The 12,244-nt window shown below is 44.0% G+C and overlaps 1 protein-coding gene across 1 annotated transcript; it reads left to right on the forward strand.

Annotated features, from left to right (window-relative positions):
• The first annotated feature begins 1,062 nt into the window (after nt 1-1,062).
• LOC126628126 (WD repeat-containing protein RUP2-like) lies at nt 1,063-2,592 on the forward strand. Its single transcript, XM_050297714.1, has one exon. It carries the CDS (start codon nt 1,208-1,210, stop codon nt 2,420-2,422), a length of 1,215 nt encoding a protein of 404 aa, XP_050153671.1. The 5' UTR covers nt 1,063-1,207; the 3' UTR covers nt 2,423-2,592.
• Nucleotides 2,593-12,244: the final 9,652 nt, after the last annotated feature.

Raw genomic sequence — 12,244 nt, forward strand, 5'->3', positions numbered from 1 at the left:
GCAAAACAATCAACACATTTGATCAAAGATCTAAGCTTCACGCGCCCACGAGGTGGGGGGGTTAGGTCAACGGATCTTCGATGCCTAAGTTTGTTTATCGGAGAGAGTAAAGTGTTTAGGGCTTTTTTAGGGTTGTAAAAACTCTGAAAATTTGGTAGAATATGAGGTATTTATAGGGATAGGGATAGGGCCGACCATAGTGTTTAATGGAGAGATATTCTCTAAATATTCCCAAAATATTAAATAGAAAATAATATCTTGAGATAATAGTGTAATTATCCCTAATTGATTTAAATTATGATTACTTACTTGATTGAAATCAATCTTCAATTGAGAATGTATTAAAGATAGAATTTGGGTAATTAATCCTTATCTTTAATTCTTTGCCAAAGGCAGGTGAGCTGTGGCCAGTCGTATTCAGCTGCTAAGACCTTCAGGGATGTAAGCTGCGTGTGGGAGCATATGAGAAGCATGCCCATTCATTGAGGGCAATCTTGTCATTCTTTAATAAAAGTTCACGTGTCGCCTCTAGAATTTTTGGAATTATTTTTTGCTCCACATTCATATCATAAACCAAAAGGAGATAGTAACCCATCAAATTAATCAAAACGCAAAAAGATTTCAAACCCAAAGGAAGAAAACATCAAAACCGATCAAATTCAACCCTAAATTCATCCGACACAGATCCTCGTCACGCCCTTACCCATTTTGGGCTCAACAAGAAGGCCTTGTTGGTGAAAGATGGCGGCAACAAGGCGTATGTATTGAAATTTTGATTTCAAGGTTTTTTTCTCCTGCAGGTGGTGGTGGTGGTGTGGCGTCGTCGAAGAGTCCCACCAAGAACAAGTTGCTGGATGGGAGTGGGAGAAGGCTGGGAGAGATCGACGTGGAGTCTTGCCTAGGAAAGACGAAAATTGAGAGTGTGTGTGTTAAAAATAAAAATGAATATGTGGATAGCAACCCCCTATACTATACTATAGATACACACACAAATAGATACACACACAACGGTTAGTTGGGAATATAATGGCATTGTAGTAATTTGAGAAGACATGAAGAATTGATTCTACGAAACAAGCTGACATGTTGATAACAAGACGTAGATAGAAAAGTGAAATTATCCACATCCTCTTCACCACTGGTATATGGTTATGGCAGCCAAAAATTAAACATCCCTACCACCACTCCGATTGATAATGAATGGAAAATGAACAACTTCTCCTCAGGATTCCATTTCCCAGCCCAACAAAGAATTTCAGAAGAAGAAAGAGAAAGCACAGAAGAAGATAAGCTACAAGAAGAAGAAGGAAAAGGATCAGAGTTCAACAATTGTGACTGGGATTTCAGTCTCTCAACAGTTGTGTCCTCCACTGCCTGCCGCGGCGCCGCGTCCAACACCCTTGGCGTAATCGAGTTCGACCCATCAAACACCGTCTTAGCCACCGGCGGAATCGCCAGAAAAATAAGAGGTTACAGCTTGAAATCTCTCTTACCCAATTATGATAATCAAATCTGTGGAAGTTCTAGTGATAGTATGGCGGATTTGATAGACCACGTCGATGCATGCGACTACACCATTTGCACTCCCGCCAAGCTCAGCAGCCTCCGCTGGCGCCCCGGATCCGACGGCCGGGTCCTGGCCTCCGGCGACTATGATGGCGTCGTCACGGAATACGACCTCGAAACAAAACTACCCATCTTCGAGCGCGACGAGCACGGCGGGCGCAGGGTCTGGAGCGTGGATTATTCGCATTCCGATCCGGTTCTCGGAGCGTCTGCCTCCGACGACGGGACCCTCCAGCTGTGGGACCCGCGCCACGAGGGCGGCAATTGCGTGGCCAGTGTGCAGCCCAGCGACGCTCGAAATCCGGTCTGTTGCGTGGAGTTTGATCCCTTCGGCGGGGCCCTTCTGGCCGTTGGATGCGCGGACCGGAAGGCCTACGGCTACGATGTTCGGAAAATGGTGAGCCCGGTTTCGGTCTTCGACGGACACAGGAAAACCGTGACGTACGTGCGGTTTCTTAACGGGCGTACGGTGGTAACAGCTGGCACGGACGGGTGTTTGAAGCTGTGGGACACGGAGGATTCGCGGGCGATTCGGACGTACAAGGGGCACGCCAATAGTCGGAGCTTTGTGGGGTTATCGGTGTGGAGAAATGGGGAGCTAATCGGGTGCGGGTCGGAAAATAACCGGGTTTTCGTGTACGATAAGAGGTGGGGCGAGCCCATTTGGGTGCACGGGTTTGGGGAGGTGGGTGCAGGAAGTAGTAATAGCGGTGGGTGCGGTGAGGACTTGGGCGCGTTTGTAAGTAGCGTGTGCTGGCGGCAAGTTGGTGAGGAGCAGTGCACGCTCGTGGCGGGTGGGTCGGATGGGGTTTTGCAGGTTTTTTTGGGAAGGAGGAAGTCCATTCTAGTCGGATAATTATAATTTGTTGAAAATTCAATTAATTTATTATGAGTAATGTTAATGTTATTCGTACTATATTTTTATACTATATTTCTATATCATCTTAAGTAGTATCTGATGTGAACAGCCACATCATTTGAAAAATTTGCAAAACCCAAATAAATGAAGGAGAAAGACTTCTCGTATACCACAATTAGATGATAAATGTAGCATTACTCTTTTGTTATTGTGACGTTTGTACAACAACAACAACAAAGCATTTTCCCACTAAGTGGGGTCGGCTATATGAATTCTAGAACGTCATTGAGCTCAATTATGTGTCATGTCCTCCGTTAGATCCAAGTACTCTGAGTCTTTTCTTAGAGTCTCTTCCAAAGTTTTCCTAGATCTTCCTCTACCCCTTTGGCCTTGGACCTCTATCCCGTGGTCGCATCTTCTAACCGAAGCGTCAGTAGGTCTTCCTTGCACATGTCCAAACCACCGTAATCGATTTTCTCTCATCTTTCCTTCAATTTCGGGTACTCCTACTTTACCTCGGATATCCTTATTCCTAATCTTATCATTTCTCGTGTGCCCACATATCCAACGAAGCATCCTCATCTCCGCTACACCTATTTTTTGTACGTGTTGATGCTTCACCGCCCAACATTCCGTGCCATACAGCATCGCTGGCCTTATTGTCATCCTATAAAATTTTCCCTTGAGCTTCAGTGACATACGGCGGTCACACAACACACCAGATGCACTCTTCCACTTCATCCATCCAGCTTGTATTCTATGGTTGAGGTTGTTGATGCACAAAATCAGCGAAGACTTTGGTACAACAGAAAGTGTCAGGTTTTGTGACCTTCGCTTGGTTGCTTCGGTCACTAGTGAGGATAAGTACGTAAATGAATAGAGACAGAGAAGCAAACACAGGATGTACGTGGTTCACCCAGATTGGCTACGTCCACGGAGTAGAGGAGTTCTCATTAATTGTGAAGGGTTTACACAAATACATAGGTTCAAGCTCTGGTTTAGTGAGTTCTAGTGAATAGTTTAATACAAAATGACATTAGAGATTATTGTGGGAGAATGATCTCTATTTATAGAAGAGAGTTTCTAGTTTTGTTCTAATATTGACACATGTCGTGTTGTGATTGGCTTCTGATGTTGACACGTGTCGTGCTGTGATTGGCTTCTGATGTCGACACGTGTCGCATTGTGATTGGCCTTCTGGTTGAAGGGAAACTCTTCTGGGTCCTTGACGGTATAACGTTGACCGGTGCTCAGTAGTTTCGGGATTAGTCAAGTATGGTACAAACAGTGCTCCCCTAAGTTCCCGAGTAAGGGAAGCTCCTCGGTTGGGGACTTGCAAGATCCAAGCCGCTGAGTAATCACGAAACTTCTAAGTACCGAGGTGTGGTATCGTCTTCACTTGCCTTATCTTTCTCATATGTAGATGTGGCATCTTCTCTGGAAGTACGTTTCCTCCATCCAGGGGTGGTATCTTTAACCGATGAAGATGTACAAGGTAATGTATCAATTTCACTTGAAGCTTACTTGTAGTTTCGGGCTTGGTCAAGTGCGATACAAACCCTATAGTAGGAGTCCCTCAAGTCGCCGAGCTAGGAGATCTGCCGAAAGAGGTGACAGACAAGGTAAGTAGTCAAACTTCCAAGTAAGCAACCCAGGATCAGAGGTTTGACTTCGGCTTCCGGTTGATTGTTCTCCTTCTCCTTGTCTCTCATTCAACTGCCAGGATAAGGAGAAGCAAATGGATAAGAGATGATATGAGATACTTTTGCTTTTGAAGAAGTAACTTTCCACAGGCTTATTCTTGAACTGTGCTGGAGGGTTTTCTGGTGCCCTTCAGAGTATAAGGCCGACTCAAGAATTTGAGGGTCAAAACAAGTCCATCAAATCTAGAGTACGTTCGACCTTGATGATATGGGATACTTTTGCTGTTGACGGAATAATGAATGTGGTATGGAAAGGTGTCGTGCTGTAGTGATCTGTTTCAGCTCACCGTTGAACCTTCTGCTTCAATCTTTTGCATGGCAGAAGTGGTGTGCAACCTTTGCATTTAAATGGTCCTTCAGAACATTCCTTCATAGTGACTCATCCACGCTTGGCAGCTTCAGTGTAAAGAGCCAATATCTGATCAACTGTCATGAGGTATTTGCCGGTGGAATTCGTGACCTTGACAGCAGTTGAGGATGAGTACTCGAGAGCAATGCTAAGTAAGCAACCAGGCAAAGGCTCCAGGCAGTCAGTTCCAAATTGGAGGTTTGATTTCAGGTTCCGACTGACTGCTCTCTTTCTCCTTGTCCTGCAGGTGTGGACAAGGACAAAGACAAAGACAGGGAGAAAGCATGATATGGGATACTCTTGCTTTCGACCCTGATGATATGAGATACTCTTGTTCTTGGTGTGGCTTATTTGCTGAGGTATTATCGGGGGGAAATAAAGCTGAGTATTTCGAGAGGTTATGTTGAGGGTGCCTTCTCGAATGCGAGAAAGGGTTGAGCATTTTTGCAGGTTTGCCTGTCCGTTGAGGAGAGAAGTCAATGTATATAGGGATTTCCCAATAACAAGTAGTAATGCTATTCCTTTACCCTTCTTGGTCACAGCAATGTAGTGGGAGCTGCCAGCTTCACGTGTTTTAATTTTGTCAGAGCACTTTGAAAAAATGGTATGTGGTATCTGGAAAGCTGATGTTACGTGTGAAGATTACAGACAAGCTTTATCTAAGGAAATCTGGCTCTCGAAGTTCTGAAAGTTGTGCCTCTTCGGTTTTCGAACAAGCAATCCCGTCGAGGATCTGAGTCTCGAGATTCGGAAAGCGATGCTACTCCGGTTTTTGAGAAAGTAATTATGTTGGGAGTCTTTTTCGAATGTGAGTAAAGGTTGGACGTTCTTGCCAACCTGTCTTGCCGCAAAACACGGAGGTCGACACACATAGGGACTTTCCAGTTGTCAAGCAGTGGTGCTGTTCCTTTACCCTTATGGGTAATAGTAGGGTAGCTGGAACTTCGAAATTCTCGTGCCTAAACTTTGTCAGAGATCTTTGACAAAGTTATATGTGGTACCCGAGGAGTTGATGGTGCATATGGAGAGCGGTGATTGAACAGTAAGATTCACGTGCTTTCTACTTCACCAGAAATCTTCGACAGATTGCCCGTAATTTCCGCAAAGCTGAGTGTGCATGTGACAGGTGCTACGAGGCTGAAAAAGCAGGTGCTTCTTCGATTTCTGAGATCGGCCCTCGTGGTCTCTGAGCAGCCCAGCTTTTGAGAAAGCAAACGCCTCTTCGATTTCTGAAGCTCCGTCGAGTGCAGATTTTTATAGAGGCTGGCATTAAGTTCCACAGCACACTTGAATCTCTACCAGTAGAAGCTCATTTCTTGCACTTCTAAGATCTTGATTTGTCTGACCTCTTCCCTCTTCAACACATTTGAAAATGTCTGGACCCTCCGACCGTCGTTTTGACTTGAACCTTGGAGAAGAGACAGCCACGCCTTCTCCAGACAACATATGGCGCCAATCCTTCATATCCCCTACTGGTCCTCTTACCGTTGGGGATTCTGTGATGAAGAATGATATGACCGCTGCAGTGGTGGCCAGGAACCTTCTCACTCCCAAAGATAACAGACTACTTTCCAAACGGTCTGATGAGTTGGCTGTTAAGGACTCTCTGGCTCTTAGTGTTCAGTGTGCAGGTTCTGTGTCTAATATGGCCCAACGCCTATTTGCTAGAACCCGCCAAGTTGAATCATTGGCTGCTGAAGTGATGAGTCTCAAACAGGAGATTAGAGGGCTCAAGCATGAGAATAAGCAGTTGCACCGGCTCGCCCATGACTATGCTACAAACATGAAGAGGAAGCTTGACCAGATGAAGGAATCTGATGGTAAGGTTTTACTTGATCATCAGCGGTTTGTGGGTTTGTTCCAAAGGCATTTATTGCCTTCGTCCTCTAGGGCTGTACCTGGTAATGAAGCTTCAAATGATGAACCTCCAATGCCTCCTCCTTCTGGGGTTTTGTCAAGTACTGAGGCTCCGGATAACCACCCTCCGGTGCTTTCTCTTTCTGGGGCTCTACCGACTGCTGAGACTTCCCCTAAGCAACCTTTGTGAAGGCTCCCTTTTGTTTGTTTATTTTGACTCATGTATATGTACATATTTGTGGCTTATCGAAAATATTAATAAATAAGCTTTGCTTCATTTCAACATATTGTGTTAAATACACCAAAGCCTTCTTCATAAAGTTCTTTGAATTTTTTCTTTTGTTGAAACCTGTATTGTTGAAGCTTTGTGAGTGAAGCATGTAGTTTGAGGTAGTGTTCCCTTAATTTCCCGAGTGAGGAAAACTTCTCGGTTGGAGACTTGAAAAATCCAAGTCACTGAGTGGTTGTGAGACTGCCGAGTATCAAGGTGCAGTATCATATGGTGGGAGTCCCCCAAGTCTTCAGGCGAAGAGAGTTGCCGAATGAGGTGTCTCGCTTGTTACTAATTTGTCAAAGTAACGAATCCTTGTTTCGATGTCACACATTCGTATATGCTTTATCTAAAAATATTTCCAACTTTTGTGTGTTTGATGCTGCATGCTATTGACTAGACAAGATCAAGTGCAATTAGTAGCTTTTCTCTCTTTTTCATCTTTTCTTTGGTGGAATTGCTTTTCGTTTCCACTAATCAGCCTGAGTGGATGCAAGATAACACCATTCTCTATAGCTCAGATTGCAAAGTTGTCTTCATGAAAGTTGTTCCTTATCTTGTGAACTACAACATATCCAAATTTGAGATCCATCGGAGTAGTACAACTTCAGAAATTCAAGTATGATGAGTAACTGTTCATCAATGTTCTGTTAATCCGTCAGACTTGTTGTGAGCTTCGAAACTCCATTTTCTCTTGTTCAGATCAACATACTTTCTTCATGGAAGTTGTTCCTCATCATCTCTTCCATAACATATCAAAAATTCAGAACAAACTAACGGTTGAATATTTCCAGATCTTCGAAACACCGCAGCAGCTTTGAAGCTTGCAGAAATCTGACCGTCATGTTTGGAGCTTCAACACTCTAACTTCCGTCGCTCAAATAGAAAAATTTCCTTCGTGAAAGTTGTTCATCTGCTCAAGAACTATAAGATGTCCAAAATTCAGCTCCACTGGAATTAGCTTCGCACTATCTTGATGAAGAGTGTGTGAAGCTTTTATGTGTTTTGGTGTTGAAATTTGGTATTGTAGGTGAAGCTTTGGGGTTGAAGCTTGATAGGTGAAGCTTTATAGGTGAAGCTTTGGTGTTGAAGCTTTATAGGTGAAGCTTTGTGTTTGAAGCTTTATAGGTGAAGCTTTGGGGTTGAAGCTTGATAGGTGAAGCTTTATGTTTGAAGCTTTATAGGTGAAGCTTTGGTGTTGAAGCTTGATAGGTGAAGCTTTGTGTTGAAGCTTTATAGGTGAAGCTTTGGGGTTGAAGCTTTATAGGTGAAGCTTTTGTTGGCACCATAAATTGATTGTGCTTCGCACTATCTTGATGAACATAGTGCGAAGCTTGGGAGATTGATACTTGTCCTCCATTGATGAAGCTTTTGTTGGCACCATAAATTGATTGTGCTTCGCACTATCTTGATGAACATAGTGCGAAGCTTTGGAGATTGATACTTGTCCTCCATTGATGAAGCTTTTGTTGGCACCATAAATTGATTGTGCTTCGCACTATCTTGATGAACATAGTGCGAAGCTTTGGAGATTTATACTTGTCCTCCATTGATGAAGCTTTTGTTGGCACCATAAATTGATTGTGCTTCGCACTATCTTGATGAACATAGTGCGAAGCTTTGGAGATTGATACTTGTCCTCCATTGATGAAGCTTTTGTTGGCACCATAAATTGATTGTGCTTCGCACTATCTTGATGAACATAGTACGAAGCTTTTGAGATTAATATTTGTCCTCCATTGATGAAGCTTTTGTTGAATTTCCCAATTTCCAATTTCCTCTTTTTTTTTTTTTTTTTTTTTTTTTTGGGAAAACTAGAAATTTGAAAATGTGGGAGAGACAACGTATACAAATTTTGCTTCCATACTGTTAAGCGAGAGATTGTGATGCAAGCCACATCTTGTAGTAGTCGAAGGTTTGGATGAACCATATAAATTGAATTTGCTTCGAACAGTCTTGATCAAAAGCGTTTGAAACGTTCTATGAGTTGTAGTGTTTGCATTGTTACAGAGGAGAAATGTCTGAAGCAGATGCAAGAGGGCTGAAGAGCTTGATCTTCGTATACCATGCATTGAAGCCATTGTTGGCTTGCAATAAGACTTTGTTGGTGACTATAGCTCTTGTTAGGCATAAGTGCTCCCCTAGTTGAGTTGTAAAGCTTGATGGTTTTTTATTATTTGTGAATGCTAGGAGTTCACATGTACAAGTTGTACCACTCGTCTTCTGGTTAATGAAATGAATGGTAGGTTGCTTTCATCACGTGGTTGGTGGTACGAATGTGAATTCCTTAATCACCTTTCATCACATTTCATCACCTGGTTGGTGACATGAAGGAGAGTACGCGTTGTACATTTCATCACCTGGTTGGTGGCATGAAGGAAAGTACGCGTTGTACATTTCATCACCTGGTTGGTGGCATGAAGATGAGTTCCTTCTTCACCTGATTGGTGATAAGGGTGGCAAGTTTCCAAATAATATTAGAGTACGGGTTGTACATTTCATCACCTAGTTGGTGGTACGAAGGTGAGTTACTTCATCACCTAGTTGGTGAGAATAAGGGCAAGGTGTCGAGGCACATTGTGGCAAATGTCGAATGACACAAAGTGTGTTGAACCCTTTCGAATCACAGTTGGCTTATGTATGGATGTGTTGGAATGTATGATGTTTATGCATGAATGTGTTGGAATGTATGATGTTTATGTATGAATATATTGGAATGTATGATGTTTATGTATGAATGTGTTGGAATGTATGATGTTTATGTATGAATGTGTTGGAATGTATGATGTAGATCCTTTGTATAGTCTTGTTGACACATACTTAGATTTTGTTTTGTATTGGAAACATTTGCGTTGAAGCTTCAACACTTGAGTGTTTCATTGCTCAGAATGGAAAAGAGTTTATGGCTGAGTTGGCTAAATCACCTCTTTATTGAATTCATACCAAATGGTCTTTGTTACATAGGATGCCGAACGGCTGTAGCTTAACACTTGTACAATGTGAGTCTTATTTGTAATAGTACTTCAAGTGGTCAGCATTCCATGGATGGCCAAGGGTCTTGCCGTCGGAGTTTCTGAGCTTGTAGGAGCCAGGGCGACTGATGCCGACGACCTCGAACGGTCCGTCCCAGTTAGGACTGAGTGTTCCTTCACTCGGGACTCTATCACAGAGTAATCTTTTCTTCAGTACCCAGTCTCCCACTTTGAAAGAGCGAGGTTTGACCCTTGAGTCGTAGTAGTTGGAGATGCGCTGCTTGTAGGCGACATTCCTCAGGTGAGCCTGATTTCTGTGTTCCTCGACTAGATCCAGGTTGAGGGTGAGTTGCTTGTCGTTCTCACTCTGTATGTAGTTCTGGATTCGGTATGTTGCTTGCTTAAGCTCAACTGGGACAACTGCTTCTGTACCAAAAGCAAGTGAGAATGGAGTTTCTCCTGTGGAAGTCCGATATGAAGTGCGGTATGACCAAAGGACTTGGGGTACGAATTCTGGCCAACAACCTTTAGCTTTGTCCAAGCTAGTTTTCAGAGTGCGCTTGATTATTTTGTTAACGGCCTCGACTTGTCCGTTAGACTGGGGATGGGCTGGAGAGGCAAAACATAAGTTGATGTTGAACTTAGAGCAGAACATCTTGAACTTCTTGTTGTCGAACTGCCGCCCATTGTCCGTGACTATCGCATTGGGAATGCCGAATCTGCAGAGGATGTTCTTCCATACGAAGTCTTCTATTTTTCCCTCAGTAATGGTTGCCAAGTGTTCTACTTCAGCCCACTTTGTGAAGTAGTCAACTGCAACGATTGCATAGCGGACCTTGCCTTTCCCTGCAGGCATTGGGCCGATCAAATCAAGTCCCCATTGGGCGAAGGGCCAAGGGCTGATCATAGGAGTGAGCGGCTCGAGAGGGGAGTGAGGGATAGTTGCGTAGCGTTGACACTTATCACATGAGCGAGATATTCTGATGGCATCTTGGTGGAGTGTTGGCCAATAGTATCCTTGGCGAAAAGTCTTGTGAGCTAGGGATCGAGACCCAGCATGATCTCCGCAGACTCCTTCATGTATTTCCCGAAGGACAATTTCCGCCTCCGCAGGTGTAAGGCATCTTAGGTATGGCAGGGTGAAACCGCGCTTGTAGAGTTGGTCATTAATGATCAGGTAGCGGGCAGACTTGTATCGAATCTGCTTAGCTTGGACTTTGTCAATTGGGAGGGTGCCATGAGCAAGGAATTTATAAATTGGGGTGATCCAACTATCTTCTTGTTGTAAATTGTACACCTCCGCGACCATGGTGCTTGGTTTTGCCAACAATTCGACATGAATTTTTCTCCCAATCTTGTCTTCCACTGCCGAGGCGAGGCGAGCCAAAGCGTCTGCATGACTGTTTGCCGCTCGAGGAACTTGGGTGATCTGGTAGTGGAAGTGCTTGAGCAAAAGTCGCGTTTGCGCAAGATATGCTGCCATGGAGCTATCCTTAGCATCAAAGTTGTTTGTGACTTGGTTGACCACTAATTGGGAGTCACTGAAGATATCAATTCGTTTAACCCCAAGGTGTTTGGCCAAACGCAAGCCTGCTAGAAGGGCTTCGTATTCGGCCTCGTTGTTCGATGCCTTGAATTTGAAACGAAGAGCGTATTCCATCGCCACTTTGTCGGGGGTAGTGAGGACTAATCCTGCTCCGCAGCCCTGTTGGTTGGATGAGCCATCAATATACAGACTCCATGCTGGGGTCGTTGATTCTACTTTCTGAGCTTCCGATGGTAATGAAGCTACTGCTTCAGGTGTAGAAGCAATGTCAACAGGATATGTGAAGTCGGCGATGAAATCTGCTACTGCTTGACCTTTTTCGGCTGGTTTTGGTTGGTAGGAGATGTCAAACTCACCCAATGCTATCGCCCATTTGGTCATTCGTCTAGACGTGTCAGGACTCTGGAGTATCTGTCGAAGAGGGTGATTGGTAAGCACGATGATGGCGTGTGCTTGGAAATAAGGGCGAAGTTTCCGAGCAGACATGACCAATGCTAGAGCTAATTTCTCAATGTTGGGCCTTGCTAGCGTAGTAGACGGGCCGTTCGACACCACTATCCATTCGAATAAGAACAGAACTGACTGCTGAAGCCGAAACCGATAGATAGATGATGAGAGTGTCACCAACTTCTGGTTTGGAGAGCAGAGGGGCTTTACTCATGTACTCTTTGAGGTTCCTGAATGCCTTGGCACATTCCTCCGTCCATGTAATGTACTTCTTATTTCCCTTGAGTGCTTTGAAGAAAGGAGCACATCTGTCTGTGGCCTTAGAGATGAATCTGGTTAAGGCTGCCACCTTGCCAGTAAGGCTTTGGATGTCTTTTGAAGTTATTGGCTCTTTCATGTCGAGGATTGCTTTGATCTTTTCAGGGTTAGCTTCAATGCCTCGTTGGCTAATCATGAAGCCTAAGAATTTGCCAGAGCCCACGCCGAAAGCACATTTGTTGGGGTTCAACCTCATTCGATACCTCTTTAGAATGGTGAAAGTTTCAGATAGGTTGGTGATGTGTTGGTCAGCATGTTTGCTTTTGACTAGCATATCATCAACGTAAACTTCCATGCTCTTCCCAATTTGTTCGGCGAACATTGAATTGACCAGTCTCTGATAAGTTGCTCCTGCA

Source organism: Malus sylvestris, chromosome 7 (genome assembly GCF_916048215.2).
Source record: "Malus sylvestris chromosome 7, drMalSylv7.2, whole genome shotgun sequence".
NCBI lineage: Eukaryota > Viridiplantae > Streptophyta > Magnoliopsida > Rosales > Rosaceae > Malus > Malus sylvestris.

Coding starts and splice junctions, on each gene's coding strand:
- LOC126628126 (XM_050297714.1), top strand. CDS start 1,208: ATGAACAACTTCTCCTCAGGATTCCATTTCCCAGCCCAACAAAGAATT.